General features: G+C 40.7%; 1 protein-coding gene across 5 annotated transcripts in view; it reads right to left on the reverse strand.

Moving 5' to 3' along the window:
• The window catches only part of grb10b (growth factor receptor-bound protein 10b), a 69,540-nt gene that overhangs the window by 43,008 nt on the left and 8,071 nt on the right, over positions 1 to 18,461 (reverse strand). For 4 of the 5 annotated variants that reach the window (XM_065957836.1, XM_065957838.1, XM_065957834.1 and 1 more), the window contains exons 2-3: positions 12,930 to 13,059; positions 3,268 to 3,364 (exon numbers count right to left, since the gene is read on the reverse strand). In XM_065957836.1, the coding sequence (XP_065813908.1) occupies positions 3,268 to 3,364; positions 12,930 to 12,980 (148 nt within the window). In that variant the 5' untranslated portion in view covers positions 12,981 to 13,059. The remainder of the gene's footprint in view (positions 1 to 3,267; positions 3,365 to 12,929; positions 13,060 to 18,461) is intronic. The other variant, XM_065957835.1, reaches the window with a different exon arrangement.

The following is an 18,461-nucleotide window of genomic DNA, read 5'->3' on the forward strand; positions in this document are numbered from 1 at the left end:
CACACACACACACACACACACAAGACTGACAAGGGGGATAAATACAAGCCCAGCAGAGGGGTTTCCATTCACAGGGATCAGTGGGGGGATAGACAGAGCAAGTCTAAACTGTAAAGCGTGGCTCTGCAGTGGGGAGCACAATGGTAGTGGTGACAGCAAAACACACCCACCGAGGGCCAAGCCTCCTGATTGGGGAGGAGGGAGAGTGCGGGAATTTTAGTGGGAAACAGGAGGGAGGGAGGGAAAACAGAGATGAACATGGAGAGGAGGGATTGGGAGTAAATAGAGGGACAGGGAGACAGAAACTCATTTTGGGGGGGGGGGGGGGGGGGACTTTGGAACAGGAACAAGAAAAGGGAAAAAGGAGAGTGGGTTCTTACAGGGTGAGCATTACCGAGAGATACAGTGATTTTACTTCACACAATGTCTAATTTCACTTCATGGAGTAAGAAGCAGTTTTTGCCTTTTTAAATAAATAAATAAAAATGTAACTTCTCGAACATCACTATGCGTTTAAATATATTATGTATATATTATATTTGGCTCAATGCATTCCAAATACATACAAAATGAATGATATTCACATATGAATCAACTTACTTGCTTGACAATGCTACATTTGCTTAATTACATTAATCTAAATACTAAAATACTAACCTGTTAATATTAAAATTGTGAGCACTTTTGAAGGCAGATGTTAGCATTAAGCATTAACCATAATGGTTTTAGCTTCAAATAGCAGCTAGAGATGGCTAAAGTTTGTCGTTGTTGTGCAGAAGATGGATATTCATCATGAGTCTGGTTTTGCTCAAGCCTGCCACTCTCTCCATGTATTTGCGCTCATCATATGTCACTCTCCCTCTAAAAAGGCATTACTGGAATGAGTGTTGGTGGGAATGCAGGGCCAAACCTTCAGATAAATGAACTGCAATGGCATCATTGATGGGATTTTTGCCTTGCAGGTGCATGCCCATCTGAGTGAGCCCCCCCGCCTTATATACTGTAGAAACACAAATGTACATATGTTGGACACATTATGGTAAATGGTAAATGGACTTGTATAGCGCGTTTCTAGACTTCTGATTACTCAAAGTGCTTTTACACCGCATGTCACACCTACCTATTCACACACTGATGGTAGAGAGAGGTTGCTATGTAAAGTGGCTATCAGCATTAGCAAGCCATTCACAAGCATTTATATGCAGCTGACGAAGCAGTGGGAGCAACTTGGGGTGTCTTACCCAAGGACACATCGGCCATGTAGCTGCAGGAGTTGAAATCAAACCCTGAACCCTCCGGTTGAGAGACGACCGACTACCAACTGAGCCTCAGCTGCCCCCATTATAAATGTCAAAGAACAGTTTGTTATGACATGGGAACAGATGCTAACTGTTGCAATCACACACGCTTCCACCGTCCTTAAACACAAGAATATGTCCACTGAATTTTGCTTGACAGGTAAAGATGAGGAAGTAAAAAAGTAATGCAGGGCACATATAAAAACAAAGAATTGCAGTGTATTTAAAAAAAAAAAGAAAAAAGAAATCACACTAAGAACTGTATTAAAGCATTGCACTTGCAGCAAAAGTTTGTCACCATTAGACCTACCCAAAACTGGAATATGACTACAAAATAGAAGCAAGAAATGCTATACATCCTCACTGCATCTATGAGACAATTAATTCTGAAGTCACTCTGGTGCGTGTCTGAGAAAAACAACAAGCAGTGCAAGCCTGTGACATCGCATCTGTGAGAGACTGTAGAGCACTCACGTATGTGTCATGCCCCGGCTCAGGACAATGTGTCCTCAAGATTCTCATAGTTATTTAAAGAAAGACCTCCACTGGGCCATTCATATCAAACTTTCTAAAACCCTCAACTTCACAGTAAATTAATATGTGCAAGGCAAAATCCACGGCTTACATGTTGGGAGTATCCTGTGGAGCAACTTCTATTTCTAGACGTCAAATATTGCCTTGCAAATGCCCCGATAAGCCGCTCAATCGCATCTCATTCCAAGCATATGAAATAATGGCAGGTCATGTTCCAACAAAGCTGTACTGTTCCCCCTCAAGTTAATAGGTTTATGACTGTTCTAGCTTTGTAGCAATTCTTGCAAGTAGCTGGTGGCTCTATTAGGGTCCAAAAGTATTAAAGAGTGGGTTTCCTGGAAAACAAGTTCAACTACGTCAGCAAGGATAATCTTCCCACTAATAACACCAGCAGTACTGGGGCATAATGCTAAATCTCTTCTCAGATAACACAGACTTTGTAATGTAGCTTGCCGACTACAAATGTTCTCCAATTATTTGTGTAACTCAAAAGAGAGAGAGAGAGGGCAGTATAAGATCTTTAAATGTCTAAAAAAAATAGCTCAGGAGTCCATTTCTGACATAATCTACTGATATTTTTCTTCCAAAATATCATTGATCTGTCAATGTAAACAAATTATTCATTAGTTAAAGTCATCTAGATTTGTCTGCCTCTCCGGTCCCTCAGAGATCCCTCCATCCCGGCTGATTTCTGTAAAATGACAATGTCATTTCTGCTCCATTTATTTCTCATGTTGGAGCCAAGCGTTCTAATTCAGTCGCCGAGTCCTTGCAGACTCCCCGCCCTTACCTCCCATGCTGAGCCAATATTGTGCTTAAATCTCATGCTCCGATTGTCAGGGATGAACCCTGTATGGCACAATTAGATAGGCGGCGTAATTATAATGGCACCCTGTGTCCACGCGGATCACACTTTGAACTGCTGAAATGTTTACAGCGGAAGAGACCCAAATATATATTATCCCCCCTCGACCCGCCACCCGACTAGAGGAGGATAATGAGTAGCAAGCCGCTTCACACTCTGTACTGGAACTACTAAAACAAACACACAGACACACACACAACACCAGTGTAGTAGTACCAGACTTGGGTCATATCTTTGACCTTCTTGTAAACACGCATGTATGAAAATAAATCATGAATACATTAGAGCTTCTGTGATACCAAGTCAATGTAAAATAAGTCCCAAATGTGCACAATAACATATGAAAATATGATATGTGTAATTTGTTGGCAGATTAGTTGGGTTTAAGCATTTCTTCTTTTGTGTCATACATCACCAGTGTGCCCACACACACACACACACACACACACACACACACACACACACACACACACACACACACACACACACACACACACACACACACACACACACACACACACACACACACACACACACACACACACACACCTATTGATGGCTAAGACAGACCTTGATGGTTAGGAGAACTCCGATTGGCTGATTGCTGGAAGTTCGGACCAATGAGATCAGCTGGCCTGTGATTGGAGGTCCGGTCTATATTGTCCTGCTGAGAGAGTGAGAAACAAGGACAACATTATGTCATTCTACTGGGGCTTTTTTTTTCTCTTTTCTTCACAAACGTCACCTTTTCAGGAACTATAAACACAACAACAAAAAAAATAGAAAAGTGCAAGTAATTTGCTTTTAATTAGATGAAAAAAAAAAAGTGTTGTAGCATTTTATCCCATACTATGTTCTTATTCCAATGAACTGTTGTGTATCAGTGGTCGGAGAGCATAAAGGCAAATCAAAAAAATGTCAGTAGTAATTTTGTGGTTTCGTTAAGTGACCAGTACAACACCAGTTCTTTAAACAGAAATGCAATGTTATTTAGATATCAGAAAGTAAAGTAGGTAATAAGTGACCAACGTGAAAGATAGGTCCAAGCCACAGACGGGACAAAGACCACACACAGCAGAGCAAAGGAGTTCTTCTGCTATGGTTGAATAGGTACAAAGTTGTGATTGATCTAAAATGTTAAATGTGTGGTACAGGCAGCATATATTTTAATATTCTTTCATTCTTTTAATATTGTATTGTTTTGCACGACTCTTTCAGTAAGTAAAGCTTATTCTCTGTTTGGATATAAAAACTGGTCAAAAGAGACATAACTTGAAGTGAAATGTCCAATAGTTCAAAAACTTAACATGAATACAAAAACATCTCTTTAAAAGTTACATAAAGTGCAATTGTTTTTAAAAAAAAGTTAAACTAAGATCAACTCTGCTGATGGTACACTGCTTGTGTGAAAACCGTGCGTGATGGGTGTGTATCAGAGCACAGGAGATAAACCTTAACCACAATGTCCTCGCTTGACTTGTCTCTCTCTCCATTATTCTCACAGTCACTGCAAAAGGGCTCAATAAGAAGAAAAATATTTTATTTTCACAGATTTCCAACACCTCTAACTTCAATATAGTTCAATGGTGGGTTCCCCATTGTGTGGATGTGTGTGGATATATATGTGTGTGTGTATCGGGGGAGGGGGGGGGGATGTCCTGCTCAGAGCCCGACAGCACAAGTGGGAACAGAACGTCCTGGGGCGGTCCACTGTGCTCAGAGAAAGAAAAAAAACAGAAGTGTGTGTGTGTGCGTCTGTGTATTGCAGCAGACCTCCTCTGATGCTGTAATAAAAGCTGTTGCCGTTACTTGTTCTGCCTCATTTACAGTACAGTTCTCTGACACACAATACAGGCAGCACCAGGGCTTTTTGTGCACACATTTTTGTTTCTACTGTACATATTAGTCTACCTCATTTTCCATGATACATTCTTTTTGCCTCACGTCAGTTTAAGTTATCTTTGATGACTCAAGAATCACTAAGCTATGAGTATTGTGACTCTATAATAATGATGATGTCATTTTAAGACCCACTTGTAGAAAATGTCATTCAATAAAGCAGGTCCAGTCAGACATTGAAAAATGTATGTAAATAAAAATGTTAGTAATTTTATATCCGCATATATACGCATTTTAGAGCTCAGCTTACGGCTCAGATGTTATAGACTCATACATAATACTGATCATAAACTAACTTTACAAAAAGGACACAAAGGGCAGTGCAAATGAACTGACTCACTGTGCTGATAGAACGTGAAGAAGAATTCCACTCTGAGGCGTCCATTCTTTAATACAAGAGCTCGGCTGCAGAGTTTGGAGTGGTACAGTCCATGGTTTTGCAAGCTCTTATTTTCAGTGGAGATGAAATCGCAGGTGTTCCTCCCTGGAGTCTACTGGTTCAAAAACTAAGCCTACACTGGATATAACTGCACACTCAACGTCAATATAGGGTCTTTTCCACCCCCCCACCCCCCGCCCCCGCCCCACCAAAAAAAACTCTTCTATACCAACTAACCCAACCGCATCCAATCATTACATCGCATTGTCCCGTCTTTGTATTGTCTCGAGTTCCAGCCGTCTTTGGTCGCATCGGAAAAAAAAAGACTTTCGGAGCTTAATGGGACTAACCTTCTTTTGCAGTAAAAAAAAAAAAAAAGAAGTAAAATAACCACCGCATCACCCCATTTGTTCCCGTGACATGGCAAACCCCATCATCAACTCTCACTGTCTGGGGGTCCAGCTACCAGACTGTGACTGATCCCTACCCAGTCACCCAAACAGCACTGGGACGCTGGTTGGTTGGTGGGATGGTAAAGCACAACGGTAGTGTGTGTGTGTGTGTGTGTGTGTGTGTGTGTGTGTGTGTGTGTGTGTGTGTGTGTGTGTGTGTGTGTGTGTGTGTGTGTGTGTGTGTGTGTGTGTGTGTATTCAGGACAGGATGGCCATGGTTCAGCTCCACTGAGCAAAAACGCAGGGAGTCTTTCGGACCATATACTGGTCCTGAATGCAGTTTTGCATGGCTGTCTGGGAGTAAATGAGTTAACACACTAAAAGGACTAAAAGGGCCTTTAAAGCACACCTTGATCTCTTTTGTGGATCTTACCCACCAAAATCCGAATCCTAGACAGCCTTTGAGGCCTCCATAGACAATGGACAGAATGCTAACTTGGGGATTTCATCCTATAGCTACTGGCCATTTTGCATAATTCTTAGCCATGCAAATGCAGACTTGGAATAAGGTTTTACTTTTATAGGAGCTTTTAAGGATGAGAGTACAAAGAGGAGAGGGAAACATATATACGTAGACACACTTGTTTTCTTTCTATCCACTTTCTTTTATGGCGTTCTTGCTCTCATCCTGTCATAGTATCACACAGAGTCTTTGGATATAGACACAAAAGCATGGGCGCATGCAAGTTGCTTGAGTTCTTAAATTGGGGTCACAACAGGACCGAGGGTAGGCCAAGTTAGACTAGGAGCAAATAAGGGGAGGTGGTAACTGCGAGGGGTTCAGGGTTCAGCTCTTAAAAAGGGGTCAGTAAAAGGCCAGGGACAAGTTTAACGCACTGAAAGGACAGGACACGCACACAGGGCTGCAGATCGAAGCTTGAACAAAATGGAAAAGACTGAGACGCATGTCAAACTTAAGCCTTTAGAAGAGGTCAGACTGAGGTCAAATGTCGTGACCAGGGATTGTATATGATCCATGCTTTGCACGCTGAGTGGTTGAAAAGGACAGCTGACAATAAACTAAAGGTTTAATGATTTTTTTTAAAAAGTCCATTGGTGTCAGATTTACCCAGAGAGAATGATTCCCACAAAGCTTTAAACATATGGAAATCTTTCTCAATGTTCAAACTTCAGACCATCCTGCTGAGAGCATAGCACTGACTGACACGGTCCTGTTGCAACATATGTGACAGTAGACAGCCAGAGGAAATCCCTTCTCACATAATTATTCAGAATGAGATCAGGGGGTCACACTAATGTCTGCTCATCTGCTCTACTGCTACATTTATCTGTTTATACAGTAAAAGCTCAGCTGGAGCTGAAGCTGCTGTCACAGCACAGCTGTTCACTTGACAGTAAGGGCTAGGAAATATATTTACTATTGGTACATTATTATACCAAGATACTGATTTAAAAAATACATTCATAAATAAATACAAATCTAAGAATCTCACAGCCATTATCAGGACATCACTTGTTTGGATAAATGTGGAAATAGTTACTAGTTTCTTTCATCCATCCTGAAGCATATAATCCTGATATTTTGATGCTTATGGATTCAGAAAACTTTGGATATTTCTGTTCTTAAAAGCTGATATTATGCTGTATGAAGGGAACTTTGATGTTGCATAGGTTTAAAATGTAACTTTGTTCCTTTGCACATTTTTGTGACAAATGTTCCACAAACATATCAAATGAATTACAACATTGAAAGCCCCAAGAAAAATACATTACATTTTGTGATTTCTAGGTACACTGGGGTGTTATGGGAAACAACATGATGCTTGTTAATGTTTAGCCCCAGATCAAACAATCCAGCTCTCCCAGGCTCTCTCACAGCCAAATCAAACCTCCAATGCTGAACTCTTCTTGTTGTTCCAGATATCCAACATAGATGTGCAGAAGCTGAATACAATGGAGGGCATACAGAACTTTCATACACGACAATATCAGTCAACGGGATTCCTTGAGATCTGCTGACACAGAATCTTTGATCCAATCAAATTGTATTATTCATGAGAGCCAAGGTAACACCAATATTACCTCATAAAGAGTATCATAGGTTCTGTCATTCTTTCTTTAATCAGCTGTGATCAGCCACATACAGTCCTGATTTACCACGTTAGATTTGCAACCGTTTGCACATACCTTCATTTAATCAGCACTCACTATCATACAACAGAAACAAGATTCAAAATGGAGATATAACCCCTGTGATTTAAGTATGAATGATATCTGACACTTGAATCTGTTCTGAATGGCTGCTGCATTTTTATCTGGGAAAGTCTTCCATAACTGGAATTTCACAGTGAATGGGTTTTCTCATTCAGCAGGTCAAGGAAGATCAGTTATAGCTGACTGCTTTGCAAACAGACAAGTGAATGTGTGTCTGTACATGTGTGTGTGTAAACCCGGGAGTGTGTACATTTTGGAACAAATGCTGCTGGTAAATGAATAAAATAAATGCTGTCTCTGTATTTCTGTTCAAACCATCCTAGAAACATGACAAAAGCTGAATGATTTGATTTGTTTGAGGGGGGGCTATTATTGCATTAAGCACACGTGGTACGCAGAGAAATAAAACCTATACACACATCTCAGTTTGGACACTGCATAGCCCCTTTCACACATGGAGTCCTGAAAATTCGAGAAAATTCCAGGACAGTTTGCCCTTGAAATTGTCCTTTTCACACATGACCCTCGCAGAAGGAGATTTCCCCTGTCGTTAGGGGGAATGGGGGGGGGGGGGGGGAGATGTGTAAGGACATAGCCCTATTCAGAGTACTGCTGTTTCAAAGCCTCAAAGGTTGGACTGATCCCCCCGTATACCGTCTTCCGAGGTAGTAACAGAGGTGTTACAGAGGTGACATTGTTTCAGCGGAGCCAGCGAGGTAACGCAGCACAGCGCTGTGTGTGTGAATGCATATCTGACTGTGTGTGTATGTGGAGCTCCTGTTGTGCCATGCTTCTGCAACGCCAAAAAAGTCATGTGAATTCACAGACTGGGACACCAACATTACGCCTTAATATGAACATGATGACGGCTGAGTTTAGTTATGGCACTCTTGCAGTCTGAAAGGAGCTCATGATGTAAAAAGTACGCCGTGGAAGACACCGTGTAATGTCAACACCTCACCCTTAACTAAAGGCCTGTTACCTATTGATTTTATTTTGATTAGATTAGTTTCTTTAACCGCTATCATTGACTGAACGATTACAAAAATCTGCTATTCTCACAACACAAGGGGATTCATCTTTGCAGCTGAAGCAATAAAGCAGAAAAATAAGAAAAATACAAGCAGGTGTGACCTTCACTTCACTCCACCACAAATACAAGCAAATCATGACACACACACACACACACACACACACACACACACACACACACACACACACACACACACACACACACACACACACACACACACACACACACACACACACACACACACACACACACACACACACACACACACACACACACACACACACACACACACACACACACACACACACACACAATCCCTGGTGTGGATCTCTGGTGTCTGTCTCTCTAAGCCGCAGTGATCTGGGAGTCTCTAGAAGGCGGAACTCTCTGACCTCTAGTAACTCGGAGGTCAAAGGTCTTAGCTAAACCCATGGTCCATATGACAGGCAGACAACAGAGCGGTTTCTGATCAGGCTAATAGTGCTACCGCTCGAATACAAATGTTTGTAAGCCCTTTGCTCCATGGAGGCTGATGTGTGAACAATTCAACTAACTCTTAAACCTGACTGAAGGTTGAAGGGTAAGTCGAAGTCAAGTCTGACCTTACAGACCCAATGAGAAGTCAGTACTTTAGGTCGCAAGCAATAAAGCGGAATATAGTGCAATAGAGAGAAATTTCTCCAAAATGAAGCAAACTTCTTCATCAAGGAGGGGTTACACTCAGTTTAGCAGAACTCCTTATTCACGGCCTGTACAACTGTCCATGGTGAACTACGGGTACTTACCAATACTGCATGATTAAACAAAATAAGAATAAGTGGAAGAATATACATACAATATTTAACTAATTGAAGAGATGAAAAGATTCAACCATTACTGATATGGCATCAGTTACAAAGATGTATTGTCAAATGAAAACAGTCCTTTTCTATCCAGATACAGCATTGGTTTTATACAGGCATGACTTTGCATTGGCATTCAGTCATACTACAAGATGATATCATCTATAAATCAATCGAGGATTGTTTTCTGCATTAAATGTTCAGTATGATCATTTTTATACATCATATCATAGAAACTTGTAGGTTAATATTGATGTATCTGTGATAGGTCCATCTTGGCTGATTATAATGAACAGTATATCAGACAGGCTGTAATAACTTCTCACACTAAATATGTATCTTTTTTGGCATATAGAAGTTTAAATGTGACTTGTCTGTGGTTTGTTTTGCTGTGGGATTAACTCAATAATGTGGAGCTGAACTGCTCATAACATGAGCTTTTAATTATCATCATATTCAAATTATTAAAGTTCTGGCTTTATAATGAGGTCAGTAACAGTACATAGACCTTTCATCTATTCTTAAAAAAGGCACAAGTGTAGAACATAAAAATACAACAACAAAAAAGAAATAAACGGCTACAGAGGGGAAAAAATACAAGAGAAAACTGACTTTATTCCACACCATGGAGTGGTTCAGCTGGCCTACAGACAGACACTTTATGAATGCAAAAGAAAAGGCACTGGTCCGTGCGTTTGAATGCCAGTAAATGGGCCGACCACAGCATCAAAATGAAAAGAGCAGCAGCTACCTGGGGCTGTGTGAGCCAGGAGAACATGCGTCTGTGTTGGACCAACACTGTTTAACAGTCCGTCACCCCTGCAGCTCTTTCTTCATTCAATGTGTTAACAATGATGAAAGGTTGTGACAACTCAGGTGAAAACTTACAGAAATGCCAAATATACTTCTAAGAGAAGCCGAGAGAGAGAGAGAGAGAGAAAGAGAGAGGAAGAGAGAGAGATAGAGAGAGAGATGAGTGTGGGATATTTCCCAGATAGTTGGAGTCTTATTACACCGATATTTAAAAGTGGTAAAAAAAAGTGACCCTCAGAACTACAGAGGAATAAATGTCACCAGCTGTCTGGGCAAAGTGCTCTGCAGCATCATAAACTCCCGGATCGTTGACTTCTTAAAAGAACACAATGTTCTTCATAAAAGACAGATTGGATTCATGCCTCGCCATCGCACATCAGATCATATCTTCACCCTCAGTACTCTCATTAACCACCATGTACACCAAAAGAAAAAGAAAATGTATTCTTGTTTTGTAGACTTCAGGAAGGCCTTTGACTCCATTTGGCATGAAGGACTCTTAGGGCATAGGGGGTACAACCTATGATTTAATTAAAACCATGGATTTAAATAACAGATGTGCAATTAAAATTGGAAACAAAAGAACAGGCAGTAGCGTGGGGTGAAACAGGGCTGCAACATGAGTCCAACCCTCTTTAACATATATATTAACACATTCACAGAAGAATGGTGTGACCCTGCAGGACACAGAGGTCAAATGTCTGATGTTTGCTGATGACCTGGTTCTCCTGTCTCCCTCTCCAGAGGGTTTACAGCAGAGCCTGGACATCCTCCACAAGTTCTGCCAAACATAGACACTTACTGTCAATATGAACAAGACCAAAATAATGACCTTCCAAAGCAGATCCAACTCTCAGAGAAACACATATTCACATTAGGAAACGTAGAAATCCAGCACACTAAACAAAACACATATTTAGGCTTAGTCATCACTCCCACTGGACATTTAGGCATGGCTGTGAATGAGCTGAAAGAGAGAGGAAGAAGGACTTTTTATGCCATCAAAAGAAAAATTCAGATTGACATTCCAATTAGGACCTGGCTCAAAATTCTCAATTCAATAATAGACCCAATCATTTTATATGGTAGTATGGGGCCCATTAACCAACCAAGACTTCCCCAAATGGGAAAAACACCCGCTGGAAGCCCTGCATGCAGAACTGTGTAGAAACATCCTGAGAGTCCACAGGCACACGGCCAGTAATGCATGCAGGGCAGAACTCAGCCAATACCCTTTAATCATTAAAATCACATTCTATAAACACCTCCAATCCAGTGACCCCCACTCCTACCAGTTCAAAGCCCTTCAGTGCCAGGAGTTGAACCCAGATAAGAGTAAGCTGCTGATCCTGAAGCTCTGCCCTCAAACACCAGGGCTTCAGGACTCACCCCAAACAATCTGGCCTAATCAAATTATCTCAAAAGAAAAAAACAATTATATCAAATATTGGAAGGAAAGCACCAAATCACAAAGTAAATCAAAATTCTATTTGAGCCTAAACAGAGAGTACAAGCTGGCAGAGTACCTGAGCACAGTGATGGATGTGAAACTAAGGAAAACCATGACGATGTACAGACTGAGTGGACACAGTCTGACCATAGAAACAGGCCGTCACAGACAGAACTGGTTACCCAGAGAGGCCAGGCTGTGTTCACTCTGCCATCAGAATCTCACTTCCTCCTACACTGTGACATGTATAAAGATTTAAGAGAGGCTCTCTTTAATTACATTGATAATAAATATCCTGACTTTCTCCATCTCCCTGATCCTCAGAAGCTGCTCTATGTGGAGAGAAAAGTCTGTGTGCAGTACAAGCTGCTAAATATGTTTATGATTCTCACATACCAAGACAAAATACACTGAATGTTTCTTAGAAATACACTGTAAAAATGATTAACATTATTCTTTTTTTATTCTGTTTTTATTCATATTTGTTATATTTGTACACTGTATATATTGTAATCATTTGTTGATCTACATTTTTTCTGTACTGCTTTGGCAACATGGATTGTTGATCTGTCATGCCAATAAAGCTCATTTGAATTGAATTGAGAGAAAGAGTGAGGGAGAGAGAGAGAGAGAGAGAAAGAGAGAGAGAGAGAGAGAGAGAAAGAGAGAGAGAGAAAGAGAGAGAGAGAGAGAGAGAGAGAGAGAGAGAGAGAGAGAAAGAGAGAGAGAGAGAGAGAGAGAGAGAGAGAGAGAGAGAGAGAGAGAACGGCAGGGAAAGGCTGTACTGTTGGCAAGAACCACAGTGACCTGAATCCACACCCTCACCTTTTTTCAGAATTCCTGGAAGAACTTCTGCATTTCTTTGAGTTCCTCTATGATGGTTTATTATTAGTTTAGTGTGTTGAATGTATAAATAATACCAGGTATCTGACTTACCACAACAGACCTCATAGTTCATAATATCATCCAGCTAACGATTTCCCAGGAGTTTCATTTGAGGCTAATGTTCTGGTTTGAGGTTTGACAATGTTAATCAATATAAAACAGGGCCCAATTTCTATCAGTATTTCTATTCAATGTTGTTTTTTTTCTAATAGCTTATAACAAGCAAACTATGAATGAACAGTATTTCAGCAGTATTTTCTGCTCAAAGATAGATTGTAACCCACTGAAAGGAATTGACATTTACCTGATAATTTGGATGATGCAGGAAATAATCCGGACACCCAGCCACAGCCATATTCTGTGTTCCTCGCCTCTCTCGGACAATGTGTCTGGTTGGATTCAGTTTCAGTACAAGATGAAGAGAGCAGAACCTGCTGAGAAAGAAGAGCAGACAAATGGAGGTTAGTGGAAAACTACAAAGGAAGAAAAGGGGAGGGTGAAGAGGTCCTGGAGAGGAAGGAGAAGAGGATGACAGAAGGAAAGGAAGATGAAGTCTAGCTTCTGAGGAGACAGATATAGCACAGAGCACTTCTTAACCCACATATACTCACAGTAAACAACAAAGCATCAAGGGGGGGACACTGGTTGGTCAAAGAAAATGTGAAGCATTTCACTTATTCTTGATTATTTCAATAGTGATTTGACTTTTGTTGTATGACAGTATGATGAGTAGTTTTTTTTGCAGCTCCCTGAAGTCCATTGTTGTTTATTAATCAGGGTAAAGTGCATACAGTGGGTATGCTATCAACCAGGCCGACTCAAGAATAAAACCACATTGCAACCATAAGCAAACAACTTTTATTGGTCTTTAATAAATGACTGAAAAATCTGTTGAGGCCTGGTGCATAACTGCAAAAGAAATGTAACTCAGGAGCCTTTAAAAGGTGTTTTTCTGCCCTACCAGCCCTCTCCCCGGCCATCCTTAGGTCAAAATAACCACACATTCAACAACATGGACTTTAGTCTATTTGAACTTCTTAAAGTGGGTATCCTATTAACCTCTTGGCACTGCTGCCGCTGAACAAACACCTGTAAACACGGATCCAAAAATACCCTGCAGGCACCTCTCCAGGTCTTAAGTTAGACCCCGGGGTATTTTTGGGGGCCAAGCGGCTCGGCTCATAACTATGATTCTCTTTTATGCAGCAGTTCATGACCCCCTGCAGGTATTTCAAAAATATGACCTGCCAGTTTATAGCCAGCTAATATTATCTCATGTTTGCAGTAGCGGTTTTCAGCATGCTGCTGCTCGGGCTGTAGTGTGTGCATACAGTGTGTGCACTCATTTCTGCCTGGACGTGTGTTTCTGCATGCTTACTTGTACTGTATGTAGTACTGTGTGCATATGCTGCACACATGTGACAGAGCGTGGGTGTGTGAATGCTCTATTTGTAGGAGTTTTCAAGGTCTATGGGAGGCTCTGAATACATTTGTGGTTCTTGAATATTCAGTGTACAGTAGTGGGATAACTTCAGTGAAAAGAACTGCAAACAGAACTTGGTGTTTAATAGCTTACTTCACACCAAAGGTGACAGAGCATTTTTATATGAAGTGTGTTCCCATGCAGGAGACAATATTGTTCATGTACGTTGGGATGGAAACACCTTAAGGTGGGATGACAAACTGGTAGGATGACAGCAGTAATATATATGGCTGACAGTCATTAGCAACTACTATGTTAGAGCAGCAGAGAACTACTTTCTGGTAAAAGAAAATAAACAACAAAAGAGTGCTGCTAACAGAGGGTACATCATTAGCTAAAGCTAGCTCTCAGTGCTTATGCTTCAATCAAATTTGAGCTTCTTTTTTCATTGCACTGGCATCCTGGTATGAGCCAATCCTCAGCTTTATATCTCCTTTCACACGTGCACAAAACTACTGACAATTTTACCATAATATTTGGGGGGAACTGCATGTGTGATCGAAACGACCATCATTTTTTTTTTTTACTTCATTCCTGTTAAGTTTCCGCAACAAGTCCTATGGAGTTGATGTGTGAACACAGCAGGAAATATTCTGGAAAATTAGCCACAAATGATTGGGCAGGGTGTTTCCGTTAATATAATGCAACTAGTGGGATCTTTGTTCATCTAATGAAGCGGCTTCATTCCCTTCACTTCTCTCCAGGATGTGTTTTCCCACTCTTTCATTTAAACTGGGAATACTTCTTATACTAACATGCAGAATCGATCCGGGGTACCCCCCCCCCCCCCCCCCCCCATGATTTTTCTGAGCTTTCCTCTTTCCAAATTCCAAAAATGAAATCAGTTTTTTTTTTAATTCCTCCAAAATGGGCTTGCTTATAATGAGCAAACTATGAATGCATTCTACACAAAGAGCTTGGCACCATGATCACTTGGGCCCATGAAGAGGCCTGCTTGTTATGAATGTGTGTGTATATGTGTGTGTGTTTCTGTGTGTGTGGCCGGGACTGCTGGCATGCAAGGACAGCTCGTCATTTACACATTATTTACAGACACACAGTTTACAACAAAAACAAAACAAATTAACATCAGCCTAAACTCCGGAGCGGCCCCTCATTAGGCGGCCGCCACACACTCACTGACTGGCTGCAGCTGAACTGTATGTTTATTATGTTTCAGGAGTCAGCAGGTTGTGCAACAGAGGCAAAATTATACCTGTACTTACAGCATGAAAAGCTAAATCAGGTTGTGTGCCACTGGGGCTTAAACCATTATGAAAACTATTGCCTTTATAGTATATGGATTAAATATTAACCATTAAACATTAACGAGGTAAACGTTTGGCCTGTCAACATCCTGGGTGTAAATTCTGCTTCATCTGTGCGTGATAAAACATGGGAAAAAGCTCAAGCGTTCCATGTCGCATTAAAATACCTCGCAACTCAGGTTTCAAAGTGCTCATATGTGCCACAGTGACTCTCAGTGACTGCTTTATTGTCCAAACACACACACACCTTTGCTTAATTGCTCCATGACACAATCAAAGCCATTCCAGTGTAGGGATTATACCCTCAGAGCCCTTTGATTTGATTCCTTCTACTTGAACAGCATACTGAAAGCTAACCATGTCTGACCTTGACAGTGCAATTACCAGCCCGCTGTTGCTGCACTAGAAAGGGGAACTTTAGGTTACGGCGGGCTGTACCCAGCGGTGAGGTGACAGCATCTGGATTAATTAAAGGGATTTTTTTGTTCAAAGTTGCACGAGGGAGACTTCAAATGTAAGTGCCATAATAAGGCCCATCGTGAATCATAAATCTGTCCAGCTCAAGCGCCAATGATTCTTCACTGAGATGTTCTGTTGTGAAGTTTCAGCAACACGCACCTGACGTTGAAAGGGAATATTTAGGGCGCACTCACACTAGGCAATCAGTACCGTGCCCAAGATGGACTTTTAATGTCATTTTAGTTTCATGGAGGGTCCTGCTGCCAATCGAAAATGTTACTCCTTTAGCAAACACTTTGCAGCAATGTAAGTTGAATGTGATTTGAACCTAATGAAGGAGAAAACACAATGTACCACCGTGTTGGACTTGACCCAATAAGCCATAAAAACAGTACCATTATTAAATAAGGACCTGTACGACCTTAAATGTCAGTTTCATTTGACTTTGTCTGAGTGCACTTATGAACCTGTCAGATCCAATAGAGAGTATATGTAAAGGTTAAAGGTCAACACTGTGGTGTAACTCTAAAGAAACTATTTGACCTCTGAGTGCTACATGCTCTGCTGGATGTTACAACATATAAATAAAGAGTCATTATTATGATCAGTCGTTACAGAATAATAAAACCCTCCTCAAGAGCTCATCAACTACAATCAACAAATTCCGCATCAAGTTTTGAGGTGTAGCTGATCTTCAGCACGTACTGCTGGGACAGCATGCTTCGTCAGTCTAGAGGTTAATGTGTTGATATTTGCTTACATCTCCAGGGTCCCGCTTTAACATCTCAAGGTGATAAGTCCTGCAAGGAAGCCAAAGGCGAGGCCGGGGATCACCAGAAACCTGAGCTATTTAAAGCAAAGCCTAATTGAAACAGTAGAAACAAACAGTTTGCCTGTTTCACATGCTGGTGGATCAGAGGCTGGCCAGCTCACCACTCCAAACATGGATGTGAAAAGGACTTTAAAGTGCTAGGACGGATATGAGACTCCCCAGCAAAACCAACTTTATGCAAATGTCTTCGCAATGTGAAAATATACATTTGGAATCATGTATATTAAATCCCACTTATAGTTTTAAATCCAGCCAATACTAATGAAGGCCATAACTTCCTCCTATATTAAATAACAAGTTACCAAGTTATTTCCTTTCCATAACCCTCGAAATCAAAGAAGTCCAATAGAAATACCTAGAGGGTTCAATAGAAATATCTCACTTTTAGCCCCGCTAACTGTGTGTGGACCAAAGCTGAAATAAAGTAGCATAGAGACAGTATTTGATTCAACCTGTTGCTATGGTGTGTCAGTCTAAACTGTCACCCTGCCTGTTAGTTTGGTTTGTATTTCTGCCTGTCTTGTCTTTTTCTTTTTACCTGTTTGCTGTATGTACCGGTGTTAATGTGCCTGCCAGCCTCTTCACATTTTGACAAGATGTTGCTGATTTTCATGTATTTCTGTCCCTTCCTAATTAGGAAAAATATTTTGGTGGGTTATTTTTAGAGAGATATTCAGAAAGTAACTTAGGCATGACCTTGTGTAGTCTGCAGTAGTGATGTGTCTGGTGACTAATATCTCTGTCCATTAAAAGGGAATTTGAGTGTAGACTAGTCGACTAGTACAGAGTAAAGGTAATATATATTTTTTTACATAGATAAAGACTGTCCATAACCATATTGTGCCTAGCCTATTTAATAGCTATATGGAACAGCATGTTTTTTTTTGTCCATTACTCTGTGGTGTGTAAAATTGGTTTGTGTGGCTAACATAAGCATTGTGTGGTTATATGCCAGATTAATTTTTCACAGCCTACAGAAAACTTTATCTCCATTTTCTAGTTTAAAATACAGACAGACCGCGATGCTCTTCAAGATACCATCCATCCACTGTGCTGGTTTACAACTGTGCAGTCGAGTGGGGAGTACAGTACAGTATAGTGGAAGTTTTCTGCTTTACAGTACAGTGTAAACACAACATTTAACACTACATTACAAATAAATACGAACAATAAGTTTGGCTGACTAGTGTATCTGATGTCAAGTAGTGAGGGGGGCACCATTAAATTGTTTAGTCGACGAATCGCGAGCATCCCTATTCTGCGAGTCAGGGAAGGCAGAATACCTTTCAATCTGATGCAAAAGAAATCTCAAAAGTTCAAGAAAGCACAGCTATGAAAGGGTATGGAAAATGTTCTCTTTACAATTTCCTCCAACATGAATGAAATCAAACTATAGCCTATTAAAGGATTATGTGTAAGTTCATGGTAGCTATTCTCTTTTGGCAGTATTTTTCCTCATGATAAATTGATGGATTATCAGTTTTGTATAAATAATTGGATCATAGGTGTCTAGTTGAAACTCAAGACGGCCTCAAAAACACAGCAAGCTAAATTACTGTACCAATGCATACTGGGTAAGATTGGCAGTAACAGAAACCTTCTAATAATATGTTACTGATTTGGATACCGGTACCACAAGTCTGTAGCCTGGGCAAAAATAGAACAAGTCAAGAGAGTTGAGACATTTGTTGTTGGGTCAAACATTTTCTTTTTTAACTTAATCAGACAAATGGTAAGTATAAGACAAAACCCAGAACACGTTCTTTGGTCTTTATTGTTGGAATATGTGGAACA

This window comes from Labrus bergylta, chromosome 8 (assembly GCF_963930695.1).
Source record: "Labrus bergylta chromosome 8, fLabBer1.1, whole genome shotgun sequence".
Classification (NCBI taxonomy): Eukaryota; Metazoa; Chordata; class Actinopteri; order Labriformes; family Labridae; genus Labrus; species Labrus bergylta.